General features: G+C 50.5%; 1 protein-coding gene across 2 annotated transcripts in view; it reads left to right on the top strand.

Moving 5' to 3' along the window:
- Window positions 1–14,656, top strand: part of LOC133349950 (dachshund homolog 1-like) — a 222,365-nt gene that overhangs the window by 105,619 nt on the left and 102,090 nt on the right. For both annotated transcript variants that reach the window (XM_061563855.1, XM_061563854.1), the window contains exons 4-5: window positions 7,979–8,134; window positions 13,186–13,242. In XM_061563855.1, coding sequence (XP_061419839.1) covers window positions 7,979–8,134; window positions 13,186–13,242 — 213 coding nt within the window. The remainder of the gene's footprint in view (window positions 1–7,978; window positions 8,135–13,185; window positions 13,243–14,656) is intronic.

The raw sequence follows: 14,656 nt of genomic DNA, 5'->3' as shown, positions 1-14,656 counted from the left end.
CCCTCGTTAATTGCCTGTCACCCGGGGTAGCCGGCGGCTCGGCTCACGGAGCCCTTCGTGCTAAAGTGACTGCCAGAAATCTCAGCATACAAACACTCCCCCCCCCCCCACACACACACATGCAAACACCCCCCCCCCCCCCACACACACGCAAACACTCTTGCATCCCCAACACACCACCCCCACCCCCGACGCATCCTCCCGTTCAAACCTTGATGTCCACGCTGCACGCGCGCACACGCGCGACCCGAACGGTTACCGCTGCACCCCGCGGACACGCGGACTGGGCTGCCTTTGCTGGCAATGACACCCACAACCGCCACAAACAACACCACCCACGGCCACCGCCAAAGTGACCACCACTACCGAAGAACAAACATCCCCCGGCATAGCCTCATCAGCCTGTGTTGGCATACGCCTTGTTGTTGGTGAGCGCCGGTGAATATGCCGGTGCCGGACGCGCTACGAACCCGTCGACCCGAGTTCGATTCCCGCTCGCGGACAACACCAAGGACGATTATCTGAACCGATCATGGGCCACACCAAGGTCGACTTGGCCTCAAATGAGCAACTGGTGCGGTGTGTAAACATCGCCACTTGGGGAGACAAAGGCGGCCGGGCGTGGTGCTGGCCACCGACCCCCTCGTGCTCGCTAACAGCACTTGCTCCTACAGTCTGCTAAGGCCATACGGGGGATCTTTGTCTTTTTAAATCTTTTATATTAAGTTCGCTTGCTTGCTTGCGTGCTTGCTTGCTTGCTTACGACCGTGCAAATCTTTCGGTCGTTTTTTAACCCACTTCCCGTGATCCAATCGAGCTGACATTTTCCACACAGACTCGTTGTGCGTGACAATTAATTTTCGTGAAAAAAAATTTCCTAAATTTTTACACTGTTTAGGGAATTTTTTAAAATATTTAATTACCAATTGCTTAATGCTGGCAGACAATCATCTGACTCATAGGTGGCAGCCATCTCAAGCCAGAGGACGAGAGGACTCTAGCCGCCACGCATATAAAGGATTTATAGTGAAAAGCTTTGTTTTTACGGGTTAATTTTTTTGGTGTGCAGTGTGGTGGCGGTGGTGGCTCACACACCCCTCCTGGCTATCACGCCAGCGAGGTGAGTGCACGCGTCTGTGACAGCGGATTTACTTGCTGAGCTTCAGCTGAAAGTATCGCGTGCGTTGTGTGTGAGTGTATGTGGTGAGCGGTGGCGCAGCGGTTAGCGCACTGTGCTACGAAACCCGGCGGCCCAATATTCAGTGACGAATCACGTGAACCCGGTCCTGGGCCTCTCCTAGGTCGACCCAGCCTCAAATGAGTCCCTGGTGCGGTGTGTACACATCGCCACTTAGGAGACAAAGGCGGCCAGGCTTGGCACTGATCACTCTCAACCTTCTTCGCGTGGGGTGCTGGCTTTCATAGGTGCTCGCCACCAACAACAACAACTTGCACCTAAAAGTTCGTGAAGGCTGCACGGGTGGAGGATCTTTGTCTTTGTGTGGGTGTGTGTGTGAGTCGACGGGTGGTTGGGGCGCGTGACAGCGGGTTTGTGAGTTGGTGGATAACAGCACTTTAGAGAGTGGGGTTTGGGGGGGGTTGGCAACCGTAAGAGAAGAAATGAATTAAAAATGAATGCTTTATGCGTTGCTAGACGTACGTACGTTAAAGCGCATGTAGGTTTGCAAAGTGCACTGCTCTCTCTCAAACACCCACGTGTCCCCATACCCGCGGTGCCCACTCTACTTTCAGAAGTTGAACGCACACGATTGCTTTACCCCATGCACGGCAGACATTTGGATGGAAAGACGTGCATACATAATGTAGCCACTCACTCGTTTACCTCATTCAGCAACACACACAGCTATCCACTCACCAATCCACACCGTCACGCAGCCATATACTCACCTACTCACTTACCCACCCGCTCACACTCCCATACACTCACCTACTCACCCACCTACTCACACACTCATACACTCACCTACTCACCCACCCACTCGCTCACACTCCCATACACTCACCTACTCACTTACCCACCCGCTCACACTCCCATACACTCACCTACTCACCCACCCACTCGCTCACACACTCATACACTCACCTACTCACTTACCCACTCGCTCACACTCCCATACACTCACCTACTCACTTACCCACCCGCTCACACTCCCATACACTCACCTACTCACCCACCCACTCGCGCACACACCCATATACTCACCTACTCCTCCACCCACTCGCTCACACTCCCATACACTCACCTACTCACCCACCCACTCGCTCACACACCCATACACTCACCTACTCACCCACCCACTCGCTCACACACCCATACACTAACCTACTCACCCACCCACTCGCTCACACACCCATACACTCACCTACTCACCCACCCACTCGCTCACACACCCATACACTCACCTACTCACCCACCCACTCGCTCACACACCCATACACTCACCTACTCACCCACCCACTCGCTCACACACCCATACACTAACCTACTCACCCACCCACTCGCTCACACACCCATACATTCACCTACTCACCCACCCACTCGCTCACACTCTCATACACTCACCTACTCACCCACCACTCGCTCACACACTCATACACTCACCTACTCACTTACCCACTCGCTCACACTCCCATACACTCACCTACTCACCCACCCACTCGCTCACACACTCATACACTCACCTACTCACCCACCCACCCACTCGCTCACACACTCATGAACTCACCTACTCACTCACGCACTCAATGCTCACACACCTATACAACAAACAAAGACCCCCGTATAGCCTTAACAGACCGTTGGGGCAAGTGCTGTGAGCGAGTAGCAACTATAAAGGCAGGTACGGCACACGAAGGGTTGGGTAGCCAGCACCACCCTCGACCGCCTTTGTCTCCCCAGTGGCGATGCGTACACATCGTACCAGCTACTCATTTGAGTCGACCTCATGCACTCACTTACTCACCCACCCATTCACTCGCTCAGGCACTCATACACTCAACTACTCACTCACCAACACCCACCCAATGCACCCGCTCAAACATCCATACACTCTCATGGCCAAACACTCATCCACTCGCTCACCAACGTGCTCACCAAAGTAAACTCTCACATGCACACATACTCTTGTAACCGATTGCACACACTCACTCTCACAAATATCCCCCGTGTAGCCTTAACAGACTGTAGGGGCAAGTGCTGTTAGCGAGCACCTAGAGAGGCCGGCACGGCACACGAGGGGGTGAGTGGCCAACACCACGCCCGGCCACCTTTGTATCCCTAGTGGCGACGTTTACACATCGCACCAGGCACTCATTTGAGGCTGAGTCGACCTAGGGGAGGCCAAGGACCGGTTCAGATAATCGTCACTGGTGTTTGTCGTGGGCGGGAGTCGCCAGGTTCGTAGCGCAGCGTAGCGCTAACCGCTACACTACCGCTCCCCACTCTCACACACATCTACTCACTCACCAATCCATTCTCTCACCTACGCACACGTGCACGCACCAACCAAGTCACTCACTCGTTCACACACTCACCTAGTCATTCAAACAATTACTCACCTCTACAAACACTCATCCATGCGTTCACTCAGTCACCCGGGTATTCACGCAAAAACACGTCCACTCACCCATGCATTCACAGGAACACGCGCCAAACACCAACGTGTGCGTAATATTACCCACCCTCTCACTCACCCATAAACTCACCTACACCCCCACCCGCCGATCCATAAGTTAACGTACTCAGCCACCAGGGTTGCGATTTCCGCATGGAAAATGCGGAAGGAGGGTTCAAATTTTCCCGCATTTTTGCTAAAGTCAACCGCAAACGGTGGAAAGACTACTCCTATGACCGCGCGCTTTTAACAACACGTTAATGCGTTCTATTGGAAAGGATACATCATGTACATGTGCTCGTAATCACGGCTCCGCATTTGAATAAAGTATGTGGTTCTTGTGCGGAAATGCGGAAATCATATATTCATTCCAATCAGTAACTCAAAGCCCTACGTGATGCTGGGCCTTGCATGTATCCTTTCCAATAGAACGCATTAACGTGTTGTTAAAAGCGCGCGGTCATAGGAGTAGTCTTTCCACCGTTTGCGGTTGACTTTAGCAAAAATGCGGGAAAATTTGAATCCTCCTTCCGCATTTTCCATGCGGAAATCGCAACCCTGTCAGCCACTCACTCACTCACCCGTACCCTCACACTCACCTACTTATATGGTCACACACCGTCTCATCCACCCATGCATTAACCTATTCACCCACCCGTCCGCTCGCACACTCACCGACTCATTCACATACCCAAACACTCACATACTCATTCACTCAAACACTCATACAGTCACCCACCCACTCAACCACACACCCATACGCTAACTTGCTCATTCACCCAGCCACTCACTCACCAACACTCCATATATACATTATCCTACTCACCTGCTCACCCGCTCAAGCCCACTCACTCACCCACCCATATTCTCAGATGCACAGACACCCGCCCATTCACACACACCAATCCAATACAACCGCCATTCGCCACTAAGTGACGGTGACGTCACCACGGCGCCTGTGCCAGGCCAGGTGCACTTTGAGGGCACGTGAAGTGTCGAAGGCTCGCTGACAGGAGGTCTCAGGACAGACCCAGATGCCATGGGTTGGCTGACTGAGATGACTGGCAGATGCACCAGCTGTGCCCCCTACTGTGTCAACTTACTGCATTTTATCTGCCTGGCTCTCCGCTCGTTGTTGTGAGCATCGCTCCTCTGCCCTCCGTTGTTGCTGGGGGGCGACTGCCTCCAATTGCCCAGTAGCGTCCTTCACACACACACCCACTCACTCACCCTCCTGCCCATACATTAACCTATTCACCCACCCACTGGCTCACGCAGCCATATTTAACCCACTCGTGAACCCAACCTCTCACACACCCATATGCGCATATACTCACCCACTCATTCACCCACCCTCACACCCATAAATTACCCCGGTCACCTACAAACTCATCCGCTAGTTCGGAAACTTTCACTCATTCATCCCACCCGTCCTCACTCAAAGACAAAGATCCCGCGTGTAGCTTCAACAGACTGTTGGGGCAAGTGCTGTTAGCGAGTACCTATGAAGGCCGGCACGGCACACGAGGGAGTGGGTAGCCAGTACCACGCACGGCCGCCTTTGTCTCCCCAGTGGTGATGATTACAGACCTCACCAGGTACTTCAGATAATTGTCACCGGTGTTGGCCGTGAGCAGGAATCTAACTCGGGTCGCCGGGTTCGTAGCACATCGCGCTAACCCCTACGTCACCCACCCTCACTCACCGACACACTCACCCACTCCACCTACTCACTCACCCACCCACCCACCTATAAATTAACTTACTCGTTCACCCACCCACCCACTCACCCATCATCCTACCCGTCTATTAACCTTACGCTCACCTACCCACCCACTCATCCGCCCGTGCGCGCACGCGCGCGGCGGCTCCACGACTCGGCTCAGATCACGCGCTCGCGACGACAGTCTGGGGCAGCGTGAACGCGATTCCCGCGGCATACGCCTGCCTAGGGGGGGCGGGGGGGGGCGGGTGGGGTGGGGGGATTGTTGGGGGCGCTCTCAGTTTTGTTCTTTTAATAATCAATCAATAGGCCAACCAGCTCGCCATCTGTCTGGGAACACCCCTCCATCCCTCCCCACCTCCTGCAACCCCCCTCCCCATACAGCCCCAACTCGCACCCCCATTGCACCCCCATCACGCACGCACAGCCCCCACCGCCCCCACCTCTTCTCAGTCCCCCTCCCCCCCCGCCTCGCCTCCTGTGGCATCTTTGTGCTCATGTCAGGTCCTATTGTGGAGCATTCCGCCAACCACTCACCCGGCATCCCTCCGATCCCGGGCCGCCCTGCCGACATCCCATTGTCTGTCCCTTATCAGCCCTCGGCTCGCATCATCCCCTCTCCGTCTCGCATCCCCTCTCTCTCGCATCCCCTCTCTAGCCTGCTCACCCTCTCCGCCGCCTGCGATCGAGACCGCCACACTTTCTGCGAGGCTCAGCCGGAGCTCCCACGCGCTGCAATCGGCGGGCAGCCTTTCCCCCCATCGCTCCGTCAGCCCCGCTCACGTTTCCCAAGAGCCGCGCCCAAACGACAAAGTCGCTCCGCCAACGCAATCGATTTTTTCCTTTTTCTTTCTTTCTTCTGGACCCCATGTCTAACGGAGAGCGGCCCTTGCCCGTGAACATCTGGGCAGTTCACTCGTCGTCGGTTCCAATCAAGGCTGCATCCCCTGCTGATGAGACGCTCTTTCGTCAAAGCCGGTCCAGAGTTTGCTTGTACTGAACCAATGCTGCTGCAATGATGCGCCGCTGTGAAAGTGATTGACGGCGAGCGTGAACAACGCGTCTGTTTTGTTTGTGCACGGACAGATGTATGAAGGAGACATAATTTCTAGATTTGCCATTTCTGGCATTGTCACCCCTGCAGATTGCTCATAGGCCCTGCCCACTACCCAGGTAGCTCCGCCCACTGCTCAAGTAGCCCCACCCACTCCCCAGGTAGCCCCGCCCACTACTCAGGTAGCCCCGCCCACTGCTCAGGTAGCTCCGCCCACTCCCCAGGTAGCCCCGCCCGAGTCATCTTGAGTTGAGCACGAGACCAAGAAATGTAAAAATAGGACAAGATATCGATTTTCACAAAAGATTCGAGGGGAGACACCGGGACAGACTTCATGAAAGCACTGGGACTGTCCGACCTAACCAGGTCAATTGTTAGCTCTACTGAAGATCATTACGGTGAAGTCTTTGTGCAAGAACTTAAAATATATATACATACCGATGCCTATGTTGTACTGATGATTCCTACCAACGGTGAACCGGTACACAGTTGTTTGGCAATCAACTGCTGCTGTATAAAAATAATGACGATAATTTTGACTCCTTTGAGTTGGTGGTCTGGAACAAGGCGGTGCGATGTCAGGTTCAAGTTTAATCGAAGTCTATTTTGTTACACCAGGTGAGAACTCAAGAGACCAGGGTAGAGTATCATGTGCTCCGTATAATCCAAATGTAGTCATTTGCAGTGTAATCCTTCGAATTCGGTAATTTTGGACCCTGATGCGCAAGACATGATGGGAGGAGCGATCCCATCGTCACAATCTTACTTATTGCCCAGTAGAAACCACATGTTCCACGTGTTACTTTCTTAAATGGCATACTTACAATTGTACCAAGCAATGACAGTTCCCAAATGTGCTGCTGCACACGACGAAACGCGTCGCTGCCAATCGGCGAGCTGATCGATGCCGTGAGCAATCGATCGTGCAACTGTTCGCAAATGGTCGCACGTAAGCGATTCGGTAGCTCGGATCCAACGTAGGCTGGAGACAGACAGATGACACCGAGAGAGAGAAAGTATCGCACATGCAATGTGGTGGTCACGTGACACGCATGCAAGGCATGATGGGTAGGAGACGCGCCCTCCTGGTATTTGTGAGCAGAACACCTCTGGGTGGTGTTGAGTCCAATCCGCCCTGGCACTTGCACCCGAACTGATTATTTTTCAAAAGAGACCTGGCCATAAATGATATCTCAACGGAGTGGCTTATCACGTGGAAATGTATAACAAACCAAATACCCTAAACGCCTATTGATTGTAAATGTGGAGGGAAAAACCGGAGGACACGGAAAAAAATCCACACAAGCACACGGAGAGAGAGAGAGGGAAAACACGCGGACTCCAAATGCACACGCGTCATGGTCAGGATCAAACCCACGACCTCCTGTATACCAGGTGAGGTAGTTAACGTCTCACCACCGCGGCGCCCCATCCCCTTAGGTGGATGCCCTCCCGGAACCACCAATGCTTGTCGCTACATCCACCAGGTGTCCAAATACGGACCCGGGCTTAACCCCCACCCGCCCTGCTTTCTCCTCCCCCCGCCCCCCCCCGTGTTTCCGGCAGGTGGAGGTGAGGGTCTGTGGGACAGGGGGAAGCACCACTCCCCCAAGACCCCCCTGACCCCCCCGGGGATGAGCGCCCAGCCCCTGTCGGCGACGCACGGCCCCCCCACCTCACACCCCCTCACCCAGCTCCAGCAGAGCTCCCTCTTCTCCAACGGTGAGGCGCGAGACGCAGTCAGTTGTCGGGGGTGGGTGGGTGGGTGGGGGGTAATTCATTGTAGTGGTGATGATGATGGTGCAGAAGACCCTACCAGTACATTGCCTCTATGGGTCTCTATGCGAGTCTTTGGGACTCTCTATAAGTACACGGGGCTCCCAACGAGTGTATGGGACTCTATACACGAGTCTATAGGTTTCTCTATATGGGTATAGAGCTATATGGGTTTCTATTTGAGTGTTTCTGAGTCTATTCGTCAATATATTGGTAAATGCGTGAATCTGTGAACGTTTATGTAAGTGGGTTTCTGTCTGAGTTTATGGGTCTCTATATGAATCGATGGGTCTATATATGAGTCTATGGGCTCTCTATATAAGTAGATGGGTCTATATACGAGTATATGCGTGAGAACGCTGCAAATGATGATGCCACTGCCAGCACATTTCAGTTTTCTCAATGAATCCACGTGCCCACGTAATCACCAGAGTCTGGAAGTCTCTGAGTGGAGTTTGTGGCCTCCTCAACCCAGAGCCAAGGGGGTAGAAACTCGCCGCCCATAGAATCCACCTCCTATACAGCGACGCTCAGCGTAACTTCGAATTTTGTAGAAATCGAAAGTGGACGTAGACAAAAATAATCTGAAAAATGCCCAGAGAATAACGGATTCAGATTGATTTTCCACTCAAATTATCATTGAGGTATTGGTGCTCTCATACTGTTTACAGACCTCAGCCAGTGGTGAGAATTCCACATTCCGATGTTGGGGGCGAGTCTATCCATAGGACAACCAGGGTTGAATTCCCCATAAATTAGTACTTAATTTATCGATCCCGGAGTGATGATGGGTTGAGTCACCCTGCCAACCAGGAATTAAACTCGCGTTCCTTCCCGATTGCGTGCCGCTCGTTCTACGCCTGAGCCACCTGGCCGGTTAGGAGAGGAAAAAAGAGAGAGAGAGAGAGCGAGAGATGCGCTTGGGATTACTCTGCAGAGACGGAGAGATGAGCACGTGGGATTAGAGAACCGCGCGCAGGTTAGAGACCGTCATTCAAACCGTGAGGAAAGGTGAGCGGTGCTTGCTGGGCAGGACGCATCACACGGCTTCGAAGGGACGACGGCGAACGGTCAAGGATAATGATGGAGCGGCAGGCAAGGAATGCAACCGTGTGGATAGGACGTGGAAAGCAAAGCCTTGATGCGGATCGAAGAGATGGCGTCATTAATTAAATGAAAGGCGTCAAAGCGTCTCGACGTTGTTTTTCCTTCTTTTTTTAAAATGAACTCTGGGCACGAAAGAGCGATGCAGATATTCAAAAGCGATGTTTATTATCGAAAAAAATAACGAATCATCGGAAGTAAAATAGCAAACACCTCATAGTCTGAGGAGAAGGTTGTGGTTGTTGTTGTTGTTGTTGTGTTTCACGGTCAACACAGAACCACACACATGTGCGTCACTTTACCGGGATGTATCATTACAAAACAAAAACTTAATAAATGTTTTTACTTAAGACGAGGAATCAACAACAATTATTTAATAACTTTATGCATACAACACAGTGGCAAGAGGCTCCTGCTGAATTAAAAACGCTCAACCGCGATCTTAAGTCGACTTTCCAAATCACGTCGAAAGATCGAGTGATTTGCAATATCGGAGGGTATTGGACCAAAGGCTCAAGGCTATTGATGCATAGTCAACACCTAACCAGCAGCAGCTAACTTAGTCTACTTTCCAGAACATGGACATTAAACGTATCTACAGCCTACACGATACCCCCATCAATGACGCTTGGAGAGGGACCAAGTTTTTTATTATGAATCGAAGTCTTTTAAAATTAAGGACGGCCGACGGACGGGCATGCGGGATGGTATATTTTCGCCGATATTTTTGGGCCTTTCGTCCCGAGTGAAAAACGCAACCTCTAGAGGAAAAGATCGATTTGCCAATCCTCGTCGCAGCGATCAATGCCATAGATGTCAAAACCATCGGCATCTCTCGCACGCGGTGAGCTAGATGGCGTCGGCCCGGTCTCCAACGACTCACGCAGAGACCCATAGAGTCCACATCGATGTTAAAATAAAATGTATCAAGTTTTTTTTGTTTATGCCCATCGCTAAATACAGAGAGCGTTTGACGAGCACGACCACCCAGGAAAGAGAGAGAGAGAAGGTGATGACAGGCGCTGCACAGATGGTTACGTTTCAGAACCATTGACGGGGTGGTGACCGCTTGGGGTAGGCCTTCAGCCAGCAGTGGATTGATCCTGGCTGATGATGGTGGTGATCATGATATGTGAACGTATTCATCTGCGGGCGGCACAAACGGCCATGAATATTCAAATCACCGTTTGAGTAAATATTGCTTGTGTTATTTATTTATGTGTGTGTGTGTATTACCTAAAGTGCTATTCCGATTGCCTCTTGTGTTCGTGGATATTTAATCACTGCATTATATAAAAAAACATGTTTTTAACAAATCTTGTAAAACCTTCCATCGCCAATGTGACCCATGTCATACAACGCACTCAATGACCCAACGACTGGAATGGAACGTTCTGTTACAACAATTGTGTGTTGTGTGCGCGTGTCTTGCTTGCGTACGTGGTTCGAGACGTGGCAAAACACGCGAGCACCTGCGGTAATCGTGCAATTTGGTTTTTAAAAATGTTTTCGAGGCGGGCCGAGTCGCTCAGAGGTCAGAGGCGATGAGTCATCATTGCAGAGGTCCCAGGTTCCGACGACGCAGGATTCAACCACCAATTGCGATTGAAACCGGGCTCTCGTGTGGATGGGGGGGGGGGTGTAGTGATCTGATGGTTTTGGCATGGTCACCACTGACTCACTCACACCGAGACCCATACGAGAGTCGCATAGAGACTCATAGATTCACATGGACACCCACGGGGACTAGATTGCGATTAAGACTGGCTTCTCAAGTAGTAGTTGGTTGATGTTTCAGACTAGTCACACAAATACCGTCATTTTAAATATGGTCCTGTCCCGCACTTTATTGTAGTTACAATTTCAGGTTTGAGAATCATAATATCGGTTTTACTGTCATGCAGCGAACATTACTGTAATGTGGTAGAGTGGGTGGGCAAGTGCTACGCTCTACTACTGTGTGGACCAGAGGGCACGTGAAGGGACCTCAGGGATAGCTCTGTGATATCCGCTTCCACGGGCCACTCTCCAGCATGGAAGATCGCGAGATTTACGAATTGATTATTCACCAATTTGCACAATAGGGATAAAAATTGAGTGGGGAAATTTACAAAGAAGTTTGTAAAATATGTGCACCGCTCTGCGGAAATAATTCATGAAGTCATTCGCAAACTCAACGCATTCGTCAATAACATTGTGGCCTTGAAATATAAAAAAAAAACATATAGTAACAAGTGACGTTTCGGGAAAAGGGCCTTCATAGCACATGAAAGATGTGTAAACAAATTATGCCATTTATGCACTGTGAAGATGTGTACACAAACACCAACAATGCACTAAGATTACCAACAATACGAAACGTCGCCTGTTATACACCTTTTCTTTCAAGGCCACAGTGTTATTGTCGAGCGTGTTGAATTGTTAACTGTGTTTGTGCACCACTGCCAATGCAGCATTACCAGCAGCAGGAGCATCAGCAGCAATTGTTTTTGTCTGATCAAATATTTGCGTCAGTACGAAATAAAAATAACGTTTCTTTGGCCCACGTCCGGCAAAGGGACAGCAAGATGCTGTTTTGTTTTCGCCAAGTCCCCGTTTGTTGCTAGTCGGTCTACAGGACGAAACGTGTTGATGGCTCTCACCATTGGTGATGGGGCAAATCGAGCATAATTCTATAAATACTTCTGCCACGTCGCCCATCCTCCAGCGATTGATTTCTCCCGGAGCTGTGTGGCCGGTTTGACCCTGACGCGCACGAAATCACATTAGCAGCGAGTGTGCCCCCCCTCACCCCCCTTACACACAGACGACAAAGATCCTCCGTATAGCCTTCGCACACTGTTAGGGCAAGTGCCGTTCTTAAAGTCAGAGTCAAAGTGATATTCCTGCTCAAGTGATCATTCGGTCATCGGTGCTCGTTTTGTTTACAGGCCTGAAGCAGTGGTGGAGACATTCCACGTTGCTATGGTGGGGGCGTGTCTATGCATAGGACAACCACTGTTGACTTAACCACAAGTTGTTATCTATTGTATCGACCTCGGAGAGATGATGGGCTGAGTCAACCGCCAAATCAGGAGGTGAACTCGCGATTGCGAGCTGCTCGCTCTACGGCTGAATGCTGTTGGCGAGCGTCTATGAATGCCGGCATGGCACACAAGGGGATGTGAGGCCAGCATCACGCCCAGCCACCTTTGTCTCCTGAGTGGCAATGTTTGCACACCACATCAGACTGAGTCGACCTAGGGGAGGCCCAGAATTGGTTCAGATTATCGTCACTTGGAGTTGGCCGTGAGTAGGAATCGAGTTTGGGTCGCTGGGTTCGTGGTACAGGACGCTAACCGCTACACCACCGCTCCCCACATGGCATACGTAAATACACCAACATTGCACTTGTAACTGATGTTAGCCGTCACCAGAATTCAAACTTAAATCACTGGAGATTGGGACCCCGTAGGGGGGAGGGCGGTGGGTGGGGGGGTTATCCCCAACAATATCAACCTTTGCTGTCTGTTTAACACGAGGGCTTTCGTGACCAATATCATCTGTAAGAAAGTTTTTTTTTGGGTTAGATCGCATAAATATAAATGCGTCGTTAAACCCGCCACCACCCGACACGGCCAATCAGTAATGTTCGTCAAGTAAAAAAAAGTGCCTATTAGTTACTATTGCAGCGTACCGTTGTGTTGGAGAATAAACCCACAACATTTACACGTTGAGTACGACGTTTCGCTGGTGATTACAACAACCAGCTTCATCAGGCGATTAACCAGATAAAAACTCAGGGTCTGTTTTTTGATCGCGGGTTCGCTCATCATTAATTGCGGCGGTTCATTTTCAAATATTCTGCGCCGTGAGATATCCCGATTGTGATGCCCCATTTGTCTCTTAACCAGGGGCTCAGCTACCACTGTGGGTGTCGTGGCTATCCGGACACTCCCAAAATGTTCTAGGTATGGCTCAGAGACACCCACAGAATGTTGGACGACAAATAAAAAAAATCTGATATTTTTGTGCTCACGACTCCGCATTCGATAATCCGAGTGAACGTGGAACCTTGGGCCAACGTTGCGCCAACGTTGGTCCACCCGCATGCCAATGTCTCGACGTTGGCGTGTTTCCCAGGAAGGTGACATAAATGCTGATTGTGCCGCTGATGGAATATTTAATACCGTGTAACAGTGGCGCATGAGCAGCAGCAGGCTCAGCACTGAAGATAGTAGCCAGTAGGAGTTGTGTAGATGTAATACAATCACAGTGCAGTAGAACGCTTAACCGTGATGAAGGGGTGGAGGGGGGGATGAAAGTAGGAAGGGCCTATCTGTAATCTACCCAGAAACCTCCTGGAACCGTTTCGCTAGTACGATACCCCGAAACTCCCACAGTCTGGCTGAAACCCCATGCGCTTAACTACAATGCATCGCTGCGAGGGAGATGTGCTCCTGATTGCTCATCAGAAAAATACCGAAAATCTGGCCTGGATATGAAATTTCGGACGATTCAGAACCCCCCCCTCCCAGCAACTTAAAATGTAGTAAAAAAAAAAGGGAAGTGACGTCACAAACACCACTTCACTTCTGCTTTCCCGCCAAAAACAGGCGGCACGTGGCGTCCAGTGACGTCACAGTCGTGGGCACATAACTCGGTGCAGCTGATCTGAAATTTGGAAAAAAAAGTTACCCTTAAACTTCCTTTAAAAAAATCCCAAACCATCCTCATTATTCTACTTTAGTTTTTTTTACTGAAAATAGTCAGCGACAAATATTTACTGTCGATGGCGCGTGGGGGCGCGGGGGCGGTGGGTGGGTTGATGAAAAGTCCCGAGTCAGAATCAGACTTCGTGTATATATTCATACTGGAAGAATTTGACGAGCTATACAACTCTTTTTCACAGATGTCCAGTAGGGGCGGGTAAGAACGTTTACAACAAACAAAACAATAACGCGATAGGAGTGCAATGTATAGGAAAGGTAAACAAAACACTTTAAACAAATATACAAATAAAAACTAAACCATTTTATCTTACCCTGCAAAGCCCACTGAGTTATCTAGCTTCTTTTTCAGAAGCGACCTGGCCACAAATGGTAACTCAACGAAGTGGCTTATCACGCGGACATTTATAGCAGCAAAATAATCTAAATAACACGGTGCGACTGATCCGAAATTCCGAAAAAAAAGTTACCGTAACATTTCCTCAAAAATCTAAAACCATCCCCATTATTCGTTTTGTGTTTTTTTTGTTACTACCTGAACATAATCACTGACAAATATTTAAAGCCGAGGGCGTGGAGGGGGGGGTGAAGAGTGAATTATTTTAGTCCAGGGGATCGGCAATCAAAATAACAATAAGGGGCATTTTTTTATTAA

This window comes from Lethenteron reissneri, chromosome 32 (assembly GCF_015708825.2).
Source record: "Lethenteron reissneri isolate LAM-NWPU_2019-01 chromosome 32, ASM1570882v1, whole genome shotgun sequence".
Classification (NCBI taxonomy): Eukaryota; Metazoa; Chordata; class Hyperoartia; order Petromyzontiformes; family Petromyzontidae; genus Lethenteron; species Lethenteron reissneri.
The sequence above is the reverse complement of the archived record's forward strand: the minus strand, read 5'-3'. Positions and strand labels throughout refer to the sequence as shown.